The sequence below is a fragment of the Octopus sinensis genome, linkage group LG26 (assembly GCF_006345805.1).
Source record: "Octopus sinensis linkage group LG26, ASM634580v1, whole genome shotgun sequence".
Taxonomy (NCBI): Eukaryota; Metazoa; Mollusca; class Cephalopoda; order Octopoda; family Octopodidae; genus Octopus; species Octopus sinensis.
The window spans coordinates 14606749-14625965 of NC_043022.1; the positions used below are offsets into that span (position 1 = coordinate 14606749).

The following is a 19217-nucleotide window of genomic DNA, read 5'->3' on the forward strand; positions in this document are numbered from 1 at the left end:
TTCCACCTACCAAATCCACTCACATGGCTTTGGTCGGCCCGAGGCTATAGCAGAAGACACTTGGCCAAGGTGCCATGCAATGAGATTGAACATGGAGCTATGTGGTTGGGAAGCAAGTTTCTTACCAAACAGCCTGTGCAAAATTTAACATGATTTAACATTTTTTTTTCTCTCTGAATATGCATTGCTAAAATTAGGGTCCCTCTATTATCCCTGTACATACTTCATGCCATCAAACTAGGTTTATCTATTTCTTTACAGCCCACAGGAGGCTAAACATAGAGGGGACAGACAAAGCAATTAAGTTGATTACAACGACCCCAGTGCCTAACTGGTACTTATTTAATCGACCCTGAAAGGATGAAAGGCAAAGTCGACCTCGGTGGAATTTGAACTTGGAATGTAACGGCAGCCGAAATGCTGCTAAGCATTCCACCCAGTGTTCTAACGATTCTGCCAGCTCGCTGCCTTAAGCTGGGTATATCATTAACATCATTGTTTAACGTATGTTTTCCATGCTGGTATTGGTTGGACAGTTTGACAGGAACTGTACCAGGTTCCATTGTCTGTTTCAGCACCGTTTCCACAGCTCAATGCCCTTCTTAACTTCAACTGTTTTACAGTGGCTTGGGTGCCCTCCACATGGTGCCAGCCAGTCTAAGTGCCTTTCCACGCATGCGCTGCTGAAATTGAGGTGTGTTTGATATACCCGTCGGTCTTTTATGCCATCAAATATGGCATTTTTGTTTTTATTAAACGTTATTAAAAAGCACCTTGTTTTGTGTGGAGGCACGTGGCTTAGTAGTTAGGGTGTTGAACTCATGATCGTAAGGTCGTGGTTTCAATTCCTGGACCGGGCGATGCATTGTGTTCTTGAGCAAAACACTTCATTTCACTTTGCTCCAGTCCACTCAGCTGGCAAAAATGAGTAATCCTATTTCTTTACTACCCACAAGGGGCTAAACATAGAGGGGACAAACAAGGACAGACAAAGGGATTAAGTCGATTACATCGATCCCAGTGCGAAACTGGTACTTAATTTATCGACCCCGAAAGGATGAAAGGCAAAGTTGACCTTGGCGGGATTTGAACTCAGAACGTAACGGCAGACGAAATACCGTTAAGCATTTCGCCTGGCATGCTAACGTTTCTCCCAGCTTGCCGCCTTATAAATGAGTAATCCTGCGAGGGACTGGCGTCCTGTCCAGGTGGGGAATTCCTACGCCACTGAAACCGGCCCTTATGAACCTGGCATGGCTCGAGAAGGAAAGGAACCTTGTTTTGGGGAACCCCAAAGTTTTTCATGGAACCCTTGGTATTCCTTGGAATTAACCAGCTCTTGGGAAACACCGATGTCTTCCTCGTCTCTTAATCTCCATCTAATATTTTAAACTCGGAGCTAAATGTCAGTGAGAACTAATTGTGGTTTGAGTGAGAACAGTTGATTACATTGCAAAGATTAATGAAGTATGACTACAAGTGTTAATGAAGCATGGATGGAAGTTACATAACGAGTCTTCTGATTATCTAATTATTTCAATTAACGAGCTGAGAGACAATGAATAATAAATAAATAAATAAATAGAAATTTCTCAAAAATAAAAAATTTTTTTGTTACAATTTTTTTTTTATGGAAACTAAATTTTTTGATTTTTGTTGAATCATCGTCCCCTTCCCCCTGCCCGCCCGCCCATCCATCCACCCACCACCCATGTCACTACCCTCTAAATTTAATTTTTAGGGTCCCTGTTCCATTGTTCTTTTTGTATATGGCTTTGTTTTGATCATTGGACTGTGGCCATACTGGAGCCCCACCTTGAAGAGTTCATCAGTCGAGCAAATCGACCCCCACCCCACCCCAGTACTTGTTTTTTTAACAGTCAGGTGTTTATTCTATCAGTTGCTTTTGTCGAACTGCTAAGTTTATGGGGGACATTAACAAACCAACACTAGCTGCCAAGAAGTGAAGCGATACACACACACACACTGTATTATGGGCTTCTCTACAGTTTCCATTGACCAAATTCACTCAAGGCATTGATTGACCCAGGCTGCAGTATGTTTAAGGTACCATACAGTGGGACTGAACCCAAAACCAAATAGCTGCAAAATAAACTTCTTAACTATATTTTTGTGCCGATACATTCTTATTGTGCCTATAGTTAATGTGCCTATTGTTGAAACCTTAATTTCAAATTTCCTTTTTTCTTTTCTTTCCAGTCTTTTAAACCAAGGACTGTTCCTTTGTGCCTGATTACGGAAATCCGTGAAACGACAGCTTTGGAAATGCCTGACCGAGAAAATACTTTTGTTATCAAGGTAAGGAACTTCTGCAATCAAAAAAAAAAAAGGGGGGGGGCACCTTCTCCAGTCATGTTGACCCCTAAGGGCCTGTTTCCTGGTTTCCATGGCATATAAATTCCCCACCTGGGCGGGAGGCCGGTCTGTCGCAGGGATGCTCACTTTTGCCAGCTGAGTGGACTGGGGCCATGCGAAATGAAGTGTTTTGCTCAAGCACACAACACGTCACCTGGTCCAGGAATCGAAACCACAATCTTACGATCATGAGTCCAACACCCTTAACCACTAAGCCATGCACCCCCACTACTTCTGCAATTGGTATGAGGGGGTGTCGGGGAGAGGTTGCGGGCGTGGGAGTTTTATTTGGTATTGAAACCAAGCATTGTATGTGTGTTCCCTTCTCACCAAATTATTTTATGAAAACTTCTGCCATAAGTGCGCTCCGCCCCCCACATGCACAGCTGTCACCGTTATATAATGGGGGCAGATGAAATAATTGAGGGTGAGCAGTGGATGGGGCATTCAAAGAGAAGCAACACATACATACATAGATATACATATCATCATCATCATCATCATCTACGTTTAGTGTCCGCTTTCCATGCTAACATGGGTTGGACGGAGGCATACACCTATATATATATATATATATATATATATTTCTTTACTAGCCACAAGGGGCTAAACACATTGGGGACATGCAAGGACAGACAAACGGATTAAGTCGATTACATCGACCCCCAGTGCGTAACTGGTACTTAATTTATCGACCCTGAAAGGATGAAGGACAAAGTCGACCTCGGCGGAATTTGAACCCAGAACGTTACGGCTACGTATTTCGCCCGGCGTGCTAACGATTCTGCCAGCTCGCCATATATATATATATATATATACACACACACACACATACATACACATACATGCACATGCACACGCAAACACATACACATGCACAAATAAAATAGCTCCCTTATGTAATAGGGGTTCCTTGTTTTGACGTCACTACAGCCGGGTGCCTTTCCTGTCACCAAGCCTCTCCTGTCACCAAGCAACATAATATTCTGTTCCCCATGGCCCAGACATGTTTGCTTGGAATATTGGCAATGAATGACATTCTTTTACAATATGAAGAAAAGGGGACACAGACATACCCTGCCACGTTTGCCCTCCCTCTCTCAAACACACACACACATACACACGTCCTTTATGCTTTGCTTCAGCCACGAGACTGCGGCCACGCTGGGGCACCACCTTGAATTTTAGTTGACCAAATCACCACCAGTGGGTTTTTTTTTTTGTTTTTAAGCATGGTATATAATCCCGTTTGCTGATCTGCTAAGTTACGGGACATAAACAAACCCACAGGATAAACACCAACATACACACAAACTGTTATGTAAATGGTGGGCTTCTTTCAGTTTCCATTTGTTAAAACCACTCACAAGGTTTTGGTCAACCCAAGGTTATCATAGAAGAAATTTGCCCAAGGTGTCACACAGTGGGACTGAACCCAGACCCATGTAGTCTGAAAGCAAGCTTCTTACCACACAGCCATGATGTGTACTCACACATGGTAGGCTTCTTTCAGTTTCCATTTGTTAAATCCACTCACAAGGTTTTGGTCGACCCAAGGCTATCATAGAAGAAATTTGCCCAAGGTGCTAAACAGTGGGACTGAACCCGGACCTAGGTTGTTTGGAAGCAAGTTTCTTACCACACAGCTATGATACGTACCCACACATGGTGGGCTTCTTTCAGTTTCCATTTGTCAAATCCACTGACAAGGCTTTTTGCTGGTCCATGGTCATAGTAAAAGACATTTGGCCCAAGGACCAAGACGTGGGACTGAACCTTGGACCATGTGGTTGGAAATCCAACTTGTTAACCACACAGCCACCACAACCCCCAGTATGTTACTGTTTAATTTTTGATTTTTGTTTGTTTTTTTTTTTCCAGGGAGAAGGGACAATGGAATATGTAGTGGAGGCGGCCGATTGGGAAAGTATGGTATCTTGGCTGAATGCAATCCGAAGCTGCATACAGATGGATCCCAGTGGGATGGATGCTACGCTTGTCATGTATGTATACGCGCATATACACCCGCTTGCATTCAGTTCTGTTGAATAGGTGTATATATATGTGCGTGTGTGTATATATATATGCATGTATGTATAGTTGTATCTATGTATAATTGTATTTTTGTAGTGTGTCTGGGTATGGATGTATGTATGTTGATCAGGTGGATATGTGTGTATATACACGTGTGATTGTATGTTTTTATATATATATATATATATATGCATGTATGTATAATTGTATTTTTGTGATATGTATTAGTGTTTTTGTGTGCATGTTTGTGTGTTTGTGTGTAGGTATAGATGTATGTATATTGAACAGGTAGATATGCGTGTATATACACGTATGTGTGATTGTATGTTTATATATATATTTGTGTGTTTATATATGTGTGTAGGTATATCATCATCATCATCATCGTTTAACGTCCGTTCTCCATGCTAGCGTGGGTTGGACAATATATATATATATATATCTAGATGTGTTTGTGTGTGGGTATATATATGTGTATTTTGAGCAGGTGGATATGTATGTATATACATGTATGTGTGATTGTATGTTATATATATATATTATATATATATATATATATATATATATTTGTGTGTGTTTATATATGTGTGTAGGTATACATGTCCCATGATGTCCTAGATGAACCAACTTCACCGCAGGAGGTGCAGATGAGGGCAGCTGCATCGAACTCTCTCATGCACCAAATGGCAATTGCTAAAAAGCATTCGTGAAGTAAAATCATGTAGCAACACCAAATGGCGGTGCCCCAGCATGGCCACAGCTCGTGAGCTGAAACTAGATAAAATAAAATAAAAATATGTATGTAGATGTGTGTCTATGTATGTGTATGGGTATAGATATATGTATTTTGAGCAGGTGGATATGTGTGTATGTACACGTATGTGTGATTGTATGTTTATATATGTATATAGAAGTGTGTGTGCATGTGTATGTATATTTGTAGGTGTTAATGTGTGTGTAGAAATGTTTAACTGTTTTCCAAAATAAGCAAACACTTCACTTCTACATACACATTAGCACCTACAAATACACACACTTCTACATACACACATACATACATACCTACATGCATGCATACTTACATGCGGTATGGCCGTGTGGTTAAGAAGCAAGCTCTGCAACCACGTGGCTTTGGGGGTTCAGTCCCACTGTACAGCACCATATGTAAGTGTCTTCTAATACACCCCCAGGACAACTGATGCTTTGTGAATGAATTTGTTAGAGGGAAACTGTGTGGAAGCCTGCTGTGTTAGTGTGTGTTTTTGTGTTGTTTCTCCCCAACAACCTCTTGACAACCTGTGTTGGTTTGTTTGTTTCCCTGTAACTTAGCAGTTCTGCAGAAAAGAGTTGAAAAAAGATAAATCCTACTCTTTACTCTTTTACTTGTTTCCGTCATTTGACTGTGGCCATGCTGGAGCACTGCCTTTAGTCAAGCAAATCGTCCCCAGGACTTATTCTTTGTAAGCCTAGTACTTATTCTATCGGTCTCTTTTGCCGAACCACTAAGTTACGAGGATGTAAACACACCAGCATCAATTGTCAAGCGATGTTGGGGGGTGGGGGGACAGACACACACACATATATATATATACACGACGGTCTTCTTTCAGTTTCCGTCTACTAAATCCACTCACAAGGCTTTGGTCAGCCCGAGGCTATAGTAGAAGACGCTTGTCCAAGGTGGCACGCTGTGGGACTGAACCTGGAACCATGTGGTTGGTAAGCAAGCTACTTACCACACAGCCACTCCTACGCCTACTTAATAAAAGGAAGATTTTTATCATAAGAACCAAGGGGTCCCTGATGAGTTTATACCTAAAGGGTTACTGTCAACCTTACCAGTTTCCTTGGTCCCCAATGGGTTTCTTCTTTTAGCTATTTTCAAAGAAAACTTGACTTATTTGATTTAAGATTAATTCTTTGTTTACTTATTTATCTTTTTTTTTTTTGTATTTTTGTTATAGGAGGCCAAGGCTACCTACAGCTCCCTCTAGTGGCAGTGGGCGTGACCGAAGAGGTAATGTTACTCTGGCTGTTTTCACTTATTTGCTTGCTATGGGGTCAGGAGAATGATTGAGAAGCTGTAAATACACTAAGTAATGATGGGGAGAGTAATCATTATAATGGTAAGGATAACGATGGTAATAGTAAGGACAGTAATGATGGAGAAAGTAAGGATAATAATGGTGAAGAGGGTAATGATAATAGTAAGGATATTGAGGGTAATGATGGTGGAAAGAGCAGTAGAATAAGGACTTAGTTAGTTAGTTAGTTAATTTGGCTCAAAAGCAAAAAGCAAGGCCATGTAGGGGGACATGTGGTGTTCATGTAAAGAGTTCAGGCCACTTGAGGTCAAGGGAGGCTTTGAACAAAGCGGTCGTCGGCATCTTCACCATCTCGTCTGGCAGCTTATTCCACGGATCCGCAACCCGGACGGAGAAAGCTCCTCTCCTTCGATTGAGATGAAATCGTTGCAGGTAGAGCTTTTCGGAATGACCCCGCAGCCGACGCTCTTAAACCTTTAGTGTTTAAACCGGCTGTATCCGGCCCAAATATTCTACACATTTTATGCTCAAACTGGCCAGAACCAGCATCTCACACCTACCCTGCAATGTCACTCTAAAAATAAGCAATTACATCTTTCCTGTCTTGAAGCTACAAAATAATATCAGATAATTTTTTTTTAAATGTGAATAAATAAGGATTATTTTTGCCAAATTAATATGAATGCTAAAGGGTTAAGGCTCAGTAAATTTCACCTTTGTTGTGGTTTTCAGTTAAGGTCCTCCATATGGCCCTTAGGGGTTCAAATAAGATTTTGTTGTTAAAATTTGTCTGCAAGAAATTGGTTATATTTCTACAGTACACAAAATATTTAAAAAAATTATTTTTATAGAATTCCTATTATTTAATTATAAAAACGTAATGGCAATTTTTTAAACACAGAATAACTATGAGGGTCCATCTGAGTGTAATATAGGAATCCAAGGGATTGAGAATCACTGAACCCCAATTTAGGGAGAGCCTTCAATGTTACAACATCTTGTTGCTTTCTTCTATAAATTTCTTGTGAACTTTGTAAAAATACTCAAAACATGTAAAGTGACTTGAAAGCTTTGTATCTGAGTATTACTGAACTGAGATGCCAAAAAAAGAAAATGTCATCCTTTTTTACTCTTTTAGGGTTCAGATTATTCTATCAAACGTAAAGCTTATTCACATTTTGAATTGATCCGGCATTATCTCATGGCTCTGAGAATTTGATGATACGATTGCTTATTTTTAGAGTGACATTGTAGGGTAGGTGTGAAAGTCCAGATCTGTCCTGTTTGTACATAAAACATGTAGAACATTAAGGCTGGATATGACTGGGTTAAAGACATGTTTCTGACATAACCATGAAGCTTAAAATTTCCAAGGCAGATATATTAGAACTTCTGATATCCATGTCTTTCCTACATGGCATTAGCAAGATTTAGTGATGTGACATGTTGTCAAATGGCAAAATAAACCAAAGTTGAAACCTGGATTCTTATTAAGCATCCGGAACCCTTTGACATTCAGATTACTCTGTCAAACATTGATTAATTTTAGGGGCTGTTTGAGAATCCAGATCTGGCCAGTTTGAACATAAAACAAGTAGAATATCTGTGCCTGATTTTGGCCTGCTTAAATGCTAAAGGGTTAGAGATAGTGTTTGAGCAGTAGTTCATTTAGAGATGTAAATTGAGTCATCCTTTCTGAGTTTGACCCATGGAAACAATTTACATTATTTACATTTGACAGATATTTGTTTGTTGTTAACACAATGTTTCAGCTGATATACTCTCCAGCCGTCATCAAGTGTCTTGGGGAAATTTCGAACTTGGGTTCTCATTCCTAAGGTATTTTTCAATGTTATAATTATTATCCAGGTCACTGCTTAGAATCGAACTTGGAATTTCAGGGTTAGTAGCCCACACTCTTAGCCACTACGCCATATGTGAGTTTTTACAAAGATTTCGAGTTGGATTCCAGGCAGTAACCTGATTAATTTAGTTAGTTAGTTAGTTAATTTTTGGCTCAAAAGCAAATAGCAAGGCCATGTAGGGGGACATGGAGTTAAGTACAGGGTGGTGTTCATGTAAAGAGTTCAGGCCACTTGAGGTCAAGGGAGACTTTGAACAAAGCGGTCGTCGGCATCTTCACCATCTCGTCTGGCAGCATGGTAATAACATTGAAAAATACCTTAGGAATGAGAACCCAGGTTTGAAATTTCCCCAAGACACCTGATGACGGCTGGAGGGTATATCAGCCGAAACGTTGTGTTAACAACAAACATGATGAGGACAAATATCCGTCAAATGTAAATAATTCCTCATCTCTTAAAAAACAGGAAGCAATTTAGTAATAGAATAAATATTGTATTTTAGGAGTGATTTGGTATTCAGAACAGAAACTAAACAAGGAGAGGGATGTTGGGTGTATTTATGGGAATAAATGGGGTTGGTTTGAAATTTGTTGTATAAAACCATTTTGTTTGTATCTAATGGCTTTTGTTTTGGTTCTTAGTGTGTGTACTAATGTTTGTTGTTGTTGTTTTCTGTTTAGTTTGTGTGTTTATTTAAACGTGCATCCTCATCATTTGTGCATGGGTTGGATGCAGTTTATTGAGGCAGGCTTTCTACACCTAGATGCCCCTCCTCTCGTCTGTCCTTTCCCTTTTCCCAATTAAAATAATATCTCCCACCTTGCCCAGGTATGTTATTACAGACTGTTAGAAATGAATAACATTCATTTACAAAAGTCCCATAATGCCAAGACAAGGACACACACACACGATGAGCCTCTATCTCTCTTTTACTCATTTCAGTCATTTGACTGCGGCCATGCTGGAGCACTGCCTTCAGTCGAGCAAATCGACCCCGCGACTTATTCTTTGTAAGCCCAGTACTTATTCTATCAGTCTCTTTTGCTGAACCGCTAAGTGACGGGGACGTAAACACACCAGCATCGGTTGTCAAGCAATGCTAGGGGGACAAACACAGACACAAACATATACACACACACTTATATATATATATATATACATATATATATATATATACACATATATACGACAGGTTTCTTTCAGTTTCCATCTACCAAATTCACTCACAAGGCATTGGTCGGCCCGGGGCTATAACAGAAGACACTTGCCCAAGGTGCCACGCAGTGGGACTGAACCCGGAACCATGTGGTTGGTTTGCAAGCTACTTACCACACAGCCACTCCTGCACCTATCGGTCACTTTCCATATATCAAATCCATTGACGAGGCTTTGGTTGACTGGGCCTATACTAGATGCTTATTCGAGGTGCCATGCAGTGGGATTGAACCTGAAACCATGTGGTTGGGAAGCAAAATTGTTTAGTACACGGCCATGCTTTATGTGTGTATGTGTGCGTGCGCATATAGGCATTGCTGTGTGGTTCCGTTCACTTCCCAACCAAGAGATTTCAGGTTCAGTCCCTCTGTGTAGCATGTTAGGCAAATCTTTTCTCCTACAGCCCTGAGTTGACCAAATCCTTGTGAGTGGAGTTGGTAGGAGGAAACTGAAGTGAAGCCCATATGTATGTGTATACATGCATGTGGGAGTGCATGTGTGTTTATTTTAATTTGTCTTCTCTTAGGGCAGTGGTGCACTTGGCACTTCTTCTTTCAACATTATAGAGACCCCTTATTCGAAAAGCAGACAAGGGTTATTGACAGGAAGAGCATCCAATCCGGCTGTAAAACAAAGCCTCATTTAATATATTCATCTAACCCATGCTGGCACTGGAAAATGGACGTAGAAAGGAACGAATGAATATGTATTTTGTTTCTGTATGTAAGGGATGGTTGTGTATGCTTTGAAAAGGACGATGAGAGAGTAGACATCCCTAAAAATAATTATGCTATTGCATATTGAGGGCTTTTGAGATCCTTACTCTGAGATTTTTAATCTTGGGTGATTGAACTATTGTGTGTGTGTGTGTGTTTATGTTATTATAATAATAAAAAAAAAACAATTTTACATTAATCTAAAGGGTCTCTCTATACTTTTATTGAGTACAAATTTATCATTCTTATTCTTAAACAAGCATATCGTTGACAGTGACTTCGCAGTTTTGGCAGTCCAACGATTGCTTAACTGGCCAAAACTTCAAAGTCCCTGTCGATAATATTCTTGTATAAAAATAAATAAATTAATACACATGTGTACATCCATGTGTGTGTGTGAGTTAGTTAGTTAAGTTTTTGGCTCAGAAATCAAAAAGCAAGGCCATGTAGGGGGACATGGAGTTATGTACAGGGTGGTGTTCATGCAAAGAGTTCAGGCCATTTGTGGTCAAGGGAGACTTTGAACCGAGCGGTCGTCGGCATCTTCACTATCTCGTCCGGCAGCTTATTCCACGGATCCGCAACACCGATGGAGAAAGCCCCTCTCCTTCGATCGAGATGAAATCGTCACAGATAGAGCTTGTGTGTATATATATATATATATATATATATATATATATATACACACACACACATGCGTGTGTATGTTTGAGTATGCATGTATATGTGAACATACGTGTGTGTGTGTACTTATTATATTCTTTAATGCATTTGTATTCCTCCATATTTCCTGAACGCGATCACCCCCCCCCCCTCAATTTAATATTTTAACCTTTATTTTGCTTGAGTTTGGATATTTTTGCATTTTGTTGTAACCATTTCAGTACTACAACCCCAACTACTACTACCACCAATACAGTTGCCTCCACCACAAATGTCTGTCTGTCTGTCCCCCACCCCCCAAGGTCTCCATGGCAACAAGCTAGGACAAAAGTGCCATTACTACTATTTCTGCTACCACCCCCAAGATTTGTACTGTTACCATCACTACCACTACTATCACCTGTGTTGTCACCAACAGCACCACCTATACTACAACTTGTACTGATCAGATGATGGTTCAGGGTTACTTCAAAGTGCCAACGTTTCTGCCATGAAGTGACAAACGCACTTTGAGTGTAGTCCAACTCTTAACTCCGCTCTCCATTCTTGTTTTTCTTTTAGATGAATCATTTAACTAGTATCCATCGCTAGAGCAGTCATTTCTCTCTCATTATTTGTTTTATTAATCACATGGCCATTATATTTGTATACATATATAGGCGCAGGAGTGGCTGTGTGGTAAGTAGCTTGCTAACCAACCACATGACTCCGGGTTCAGTCCCACTGTGTGGCATCTGGGGCAAGTGTCTTCTGCTATAACCTCGGGCCGACCAAAGCCTTGTGAGTGGATTTGGTAGACGGAAACTGAAAGAAGCCCGTCGTATATATGTATATATATAAATATATGTGTGTGTGTATGTTTGTGTGTCTGTGTTTGTCCCCCTAGCATTGCTTGACAACCAATGCTGGTGTGTTTATGTCCCCGTCACTTAGCGGTTCGGTAAAAGAGACCGATAGAATAAGTACTGGGCTTACAAAGAATAAGTCCCAGGGTCGATTTGCTCGACTAAAGGTGGTGCTCCAGCATGGCCGCAGTCAAAATGACTGAAACAAAGTAAAAGAGTATATTAACCCATTAGCAACCATGGTCCTTTTTTTTTTTTTTAAGGACCAGAAGGATAATCCATCATATTTCTGCAGCACCTGTATTTTTCTGAGATATCTTTAAGTTAGGCAACAAGACTGGAGTAATATCGCAATTAAAATTTTTTTTTTTAAATAAAAAAATTTGGGCACTAATGGGTTAAAGACTGGGTGAATAATTAATTCCTTTGTCTGAAGATGGCGTTGGGGGAGGAGGGATAGGATACGAGTTGTCTCCCCTACATAGAACTCGGCGAGTTGAATTTATGGGCGGGGGGAAGGAGACCAACGAATCGTGGCCACCACCAAGGAACCTTTGTACAAGATGGTCAGATGAGATGTGCACAACATCTTCCATTGACAGTAGTTTCCTTTCTGCTCCTCCCCCACACCTTTTTGCGAAACCGACCCCTGTGTTCCTCCTAAACTTGTTACAGTTTCTGTTCACAGGGGGGTCCCAGGCCAAATCAGACCCCCACCCACTAACTTGATAATTATTCTCTCAATCCAGCACAAGTTTACTCCCCTCCCCCACTTCTTACAACAGAAATGGGATACAAACAATTACACACTCATGATCGAAGATATTCCGACCGTGACCCTCACTTCTGTTCCTTGTTGAAAATATTCCTTATCAACCTGTCTTTCGAAATGTCAAGGAATGCTTTGAGGGAGATTTGACTTTTTTCTAACAGATGTGTGATGGCACATGGCTCAGTGGTTAGAGCGTCAGGCTCTCAATCATGAGGTAGTGGTTTCAATTCCCGGACAGGGCTGTACATAGTACTCAATTAAAGGCAGTGCTCCAGCATGGCCGCAGTCAAATGACTGAAAAGAGTATATACATATGGCGCGTTTCCGTTCACCAAATTTACTGATCGCAATCCATTGGCTCATTAAAAGAGATCGATAGAATAAATACTGGGATAGATTTCTTCGTGGAAGCCCCTCTTAAGGCAGTGCTCCAGCATGGCTGTATTTCAATGTCAGAGACCGAAACAAAGTATAAAAGATTATTTCAAATCGGTCGACAGTCCCCGCCCGATCCTCCCTCCCCACCTCTCTCTCTCTGCAGTAACGAGTGCAAGGGAAGTAACTCCAATAGTTCTAGAGACTCTGAAAATTAGACGAAGAACAATTTTCGAAATAAAAAGTAAATCTAATTCGACTGGGAATGTTTACTTCTGTATTGTTTTCCCACCGGAACCCATTGTTGTTTAAAGTAGGAGGTGGTGGTGTGCGGGGTCGAGATTTCAACGTAGAAATCTTTTAATGTTGTTGGGGATTACATAATTGAGCTTTTAGTCCAACTCTTGGCAATACGATGTGTATATATATATATATATATATATATATATATAATGGATGTCTACACACATATACTCTCTCTTTTACTCGTTTCAGTCATTTGACTGCGGCCATGCTGGAGCACCGCCGTTAATCGAGAAACTCGACCCCGGGACTTATTCTTTTGTAAGCCCAGTACTTATTCTATCGGTCTGTTTTGCCGAACCGCTAAGTAACGGGGACAATAACACACCAGCATCGGTTGTCAAGCAATGCTAGGGAGACAAACACAGACACACACACACGCATATATACGACGGGCTTCTTTCAGTTTCCGTCTACCAAATCCACTCACAAGGCTTTGGTCGGCACGAGGCTACAGATATTTTTATGGGTATTCATCAGTTGATTGCGGTCATGTAATATCTTGTGCTTGGAACTTCTCACAAACTTCTTGTTCTTCCATCTCTCAACTTATACCAAACATATACTTTCATTGCTGCACTGGTGACAATCAAATTGAAACATTTTCCCTTTAAAAGCCATCGTGGATAGCTTATCAGCTGAGCAATAGATGATGGTCAGACCGATGGATTTCTGAAGTTTGTACTTTGGAGCATGTGTCCAAGCTCTTTGTCATCTTAATATCCCATATAATATTTTAATATAACAGCCTGGATCCATACTCCAAAGTTATTTCCCAAGCACGGCCACAATCCTCTGATTAAAACCCGTAAAAGGTACCTTTGTACATATATTCACACGCAAGCCATGCGACGAATCTTGTCAGGCAGTATTCAACTTTCAAAAGAAATAAACAGACAGGGGAGACAACTGTTACACCTCGCTCCTAATCTGTTGTTGGGTCTCCACAGGTTAAGACCTGCGGCCAACTCCGATCGATATGGAGACTCCAGCAGTTTAAATATTTCTGTGAATTTGTCTACTGGTATTTAAACTGGTCCCTTCCAGAGTCAGAGTTCAATTCCTATTGGAATCAACTCCACCTTTCATCGCGCATTTTACTCTTAAGAATACGTACGAGGTTTAAGTCAGAAGTAATGCAATTTTAAAAAAGTTTTCTATCTGCTTTTTTTACTCAAGTCTTGAATATTGATATTTTCTGGATTCATAACACACACACACACGGGGGTAGGAGTGGCTGTGTGGTAAGAAGCTTGCTTCCCAACCACGTTTCCCGGCTCAGTCCCACTGCGTGGCACCTTGGGCAAGTGCCTTCTACTATAGCCTCGGGCCAACCAAAGCCTTGAGTGGATTTGGTAGACAGAAACCGAGAGAAGCCCATTTTATATATGATGTGTTTGTCACCCCCCGCCCATCACTTGACAATTGATGTCGGTATATTTATGTCCCTGTAACTTAGCGGTTCGGCAAAAAGAGACCAATAGAATAAGTGCTAGGCTTACAAAGAACGTCCTGGGGTCGGTTTGTTCGACTAAAAGGCAGTGCTCCAGCATGGCCGCAGTCAAATGACAAACAACTAAAAGAATATGTGTTTGTGTGCAGGCATGTGTGATGAGTTGGTCCCTAACCATGCAGTCCCAGGTTCAATCCACAGCATGGTACTTTGGGCAAGTGCCTTCTCTTATATCCCTGGGCCAACCAAAGCCTTGTGAGTGGATTTGGTTGGCGGAACTGAAAGAAACCCGTTATGTGAATTTATGTATGTGTTTGTGCCCCACCATTGCCTGTCAATCGGTGTTGGTTTGTTTACATTCCTGTAACTTGTTCTATTGGTCTTCTGTTTGCTAAACGACTAAGTACAGGGGTCAATTTGTTTGACTAAACTTTTCAAGGCTGTGCCCCAGCATGGCCGCAGTCCAATAAGTGAAACGACTAAGTTAAAAGATATAAATACACCTCTGGGTAAAATTGCATCTACTAAGGTAATCCTGGGTAGATTCAATTTACTTTCTTCACCCTTCGGGTTTTTGGGGACAGTGGGATGGTGGGTATAGGTGGGCCTCTCTGCAACAAGCCTTCTAGTATTTACTTTTTAAGTTTTCTTTCCTGATAAAATCCCCTTTTTTATATATTTGATTCTTAACCCTTTAACATTTAACCCAACCATGTCCAGCCCAAATGTCCTACTTGTTCTGTGTCCAAACCATCCAGATTTGGCCTCTGATGCCTGTCTTAGAATGTCATTCTTAAATTAACCCTTTCGTTACCAACCCGGCTGAAACCAGCTCTGGCTCTATAGTAAAAATGTCTTGTTTTCTTAAGTTTTGAATTAAAATCTTCCACCAAATCTTAGTCACAATTTATGTTCCTAATACAAGCTGAATGATAACTAAGTTATTTTACTAAATTCTTTGTTATGTTTAAAGTAATTGAAAGAAACACAGAGCATCTCAAAAGAAATACAGTAACGAAAGGGTTAAGCAATCACATCACCGAAATCTCAAAGCTTTGAGACAATGCGTAATTAATTCTAAACAATGTGAATTAATCAGTATTTGACAGAATAGTCTGAATGCTAAACGGTTAAAACTAGGACAGAAAGCGGACAGAATCATCGGGACATTTGGACAAAACGCTGCCAAGCAGTTTGTCCATCTTTTTATATTCATAGAAGAATACCATGTACATTCAAACACAAAAGAGATACCCAAAGAATAGGATATCTGACTCACTAGAAAGAGCAGTTAAAACTCCAAGCCACCAATTATTGTAATTCCGAAAGTGATTGGAAAATAAAAACTTTTACCTTAATCCTAGACCCTGCAAGGTTTCTGCAGAATTAAATACAGACTGAAATAAAATAATTTCAGTCCATATCTGGCGCTGCTTCCTCAGTAGGTTGCCAGGACTGAACACATATATTCATAGTTCAAATTCCACCGAAGTCGATTTTGCCTTTCAGTGTGTCAGGGGCCGATAAAATCAAATAGCAGTCAACCACTGGGGCTGATGTAATCAACCTGTCTCCTCCTCCTCCCAAGTTTCAGTCCTGGTGCTTCGAGTAAAAAGGATTATTTGATGCTTAAAACTGTTGCTGATTATTTTGTTTGGTTTTGTTTGTTTTTTTGAGAGTGGATTTGAACATGTTTTTAATTGAATATGATTTTACTGTTATGGGTAATTAACTAATTAGTTTGTTTTTGGTTGTTAAAGGCATGTCTAATGCAATGTGGTTACTAACATTCAAATGATTTGCTGTTCATGTCCCTCCCTCCCCACATACTCCATTTCCCCTCCCCTCGTCACAAACACCCCAAACAATCTTCAATGGTTGCCTTTGCTTCTCATCTCTGTTATCAATGCTACAACAGCCTGTGTTAATGCAAGTCGCACAATTCATGACCACCACCATCAAATTTTTCAATCCTATCAAATATAAAGAAAAAGGCTTTCAGTGAGGCTATAATAGACCAGCGGCTCTCAACTGCAGATCCCAGAACTGCATTCAGCCCCTGGTGGTCTTCCTTCTATAAACATAAACTTTGCTTTAATTAAATTATATTTTACTTTTTGGTGTGGGGGAGACCCCTAAACAAAAAGAAAAAAAAATCCGGGTTTTGGATCTGGTCTGGATATTAAAATGGTTGAGAACCATTGCTTTTGACTTTGCAGCTCCCTAATTCTACCACAACCCCCATCAAACATTCATCTGCAACCCTCCAAACTAAATAGTGATCCTACAAAATCTTCAGGAAACCCTTTAGCGCAAATCCAGTCTACAAAATCCTTTTGGGCTCTAGACTATTTTTTTCTCGTTTGATGCCTTCCAATTCCTTTTGTTTGGGAGGCCATGGTTTCTTAGCGATTGACCCTTGACCCCCAACCTGTATGCAACCAACCTTTATTACTACTAACAAACTAAACCCTTCCTAGTTCTCCTTGCACCGAATGCTGTTGCTGTGGTTACTACTGACCCGTTTTAATGGAATGAACTCTTAAACAAGTCCATCCGTTATTTATTGCAATGACTTTCATTGGTGCTCAATGATTTGCAGACCTCCGACAGCGAAATTCAGTTCACGGAACCATTGTCAGTGGACACGGTCAAGCAGCAGTTGACCTGCGTCCCTCTCGCCACGGCAACACAGGTCAGCGTCCTGTTAGTGCCATGGCTCACATCGGTTCACCATCGACACATTTTTCACCTTCCTACCCCGACCATGTGGGAGCATCTGCCAGATTTGAAGCTTCTCTTGGTTAGTATCTTTCTCCAGCTTCTGTCTTCATTTTTCTGTTTGAAACCAAAAACTTTCTGTGAGATTTTTCCAATTTAGAGACGTTTGTGTGGTACCTGTGCATAATTAGAAGTTGCCCACCTGCCAAATAGGGATCTATGCATAGGTAACTTCACACCTGCAACCTGCTGGGAAACCCCAGGTACTGCAAGCTTTCTTTTGTTATATGATTTATTTCTGTGTGTGTGTATTGTGTCTGGGGAGGGTCACATTGAATATCAAACACACTCACCAGTTCGATTTCCACTCATTTATCAAAAATCAAAATTGTAATCGATCAACATCAATGGAATTTGTAGCTGTGATACCAGTGCCAGGGGCACATAAGCGAACCATCCGAATGTGGCCGTAGCCAGCGCCTCCGTGCCGGTGGCACGTAAAAAGCACCATCTGACCATGGCCGTTGCCAGCTTTGTCTGGTCTCCGTGCCAGTGGTACATAAAAAGCACCATCCGATCGTGGCCGTTTGCCAGCCCCGTCTGGCACCTGTGCTGGCAGCATGTAAAATGCACCCACTACACTCATGGAGTGGTTGGCGTTAGGAAGGAGCTTCCAGCCGTAGAAACACTGCCAGATCAGACTGGAGCCTGGTGCAGCCATCTGGCTTCCCAGACCCCAGTTGAACCGTCCAACCCGTGCTAGCATGGAAAGCGGATGCTAAATGATGATGATGATTATTATTATTTTTTTTCCTTTCAAAATTTTCGTTGCTCTTTGCAACCTTGTCAACGGATGTTGGCTCTCAGAGAGTCAACATCCATTGACAATGTTGCAATAAGCAACGAAAATAAACGAGTAGAAGTCAAACCAGTGAGTGTGTTAGATATTAAGGGACTAAGAAGGCAGCGAGCTGGCAGAAACGTGAGTACGCCAGGCGAAATGCTTAGCAGTATTTTGTCTGCTGTTACGTTCTGAGTTCAAATTCCGCTGAGGTCGACTTTGCCTTTCATCCTTTCGGGGTCGATATACTAAGTACCAGTTACGCACTGAGGTCAATGTAATCGACATAATACTTTTGTCTGTCCTTGTTTGTCTCCTCTGTGTTTAGCCCCCTGTGGGCAATAAAGAAATAAGAATGTCTCTTCCCAGATAACAGATTTAATGTATTAGCAAAGAAACACTACACTTTAATTAATTCTATAGACTAATCAAATGAGTTACTGAATTAATGAAAGCAGAGTTTTTTTTTTTTTTTTCTTTTTTAACCCAAACTCTAAATGTGAGAAACAAGACTATTTGCTCGTTAGCTTCAATTATCTTAAACTTGTCTCAAGTCCCTCTTTTGGATTTCTGATCTCCTTCATCTCTGAAGGAGATAAGGCTTTTCTTCTCTGTGTGTGATGTTTGGCCCCTATTTACTGCACAGACCTGTTTCTCGTGTCATCACTCATGTAAAATGCTTTGTGTATGTGTGTTGTGTGTATAAAAATGTGTGAAGATGCGTGGCCTAGTGGTTTGGGTGATTTCCAGATTGGACACCACATTGCTCTACAGGCAGGAGGAGAGCGGCAGAACAGTTGGCACATTAGCAGAGATGCTTTAGGGCAGTGGTTTTCAACCAGGGTTCCACCAGTACAGTCCAGGGGTTCCGCAAGAAGTTACAAAACTGCTAAAATCGGCAGTAATTTTTAATTCTCCTGTGCAGATATGTGTGCATAAGACTATCAAATTATTGCACAGGGGTTCCTCGAGCCAGTGGAACGTTTCCTTGGG

General features: G+C 40.9%; 1 protein-coding gene across 3 annotated transcripts in view; it reads left to right on the forward strand.

The window, feature by feature from the left end:
* LOC115224813 (SH2B adapter protein 1) overlaps nt 1–19217 on the forward strand; it is a 162001-nt gene that overhangs the window by 126671 nt on the left and 16113 nt on the right. For 2 of the 3 annotated variants that reach the window (XM_036513704.1, XM_036513702.1), the window contains exons 3-6: nt 2221–2319; nt 4258–4379; nt 6375–6427; nt 17265–17465. In XM_036513704.1, coding sequence (XP_036369597.1) covers nt 2221–2319; nt 4258–4379; nt 6375–6427; nt 17265–17465 — 475 coding nt within the window. The remainder of the gene's footprint in view (nt 1–2220; nt 2320–4257; nt 4380–6374; nt 6428–17264; nt 17466–19217) is intronic. The other variant, XM_036513703.1, reaches the window with a different exon arrangement.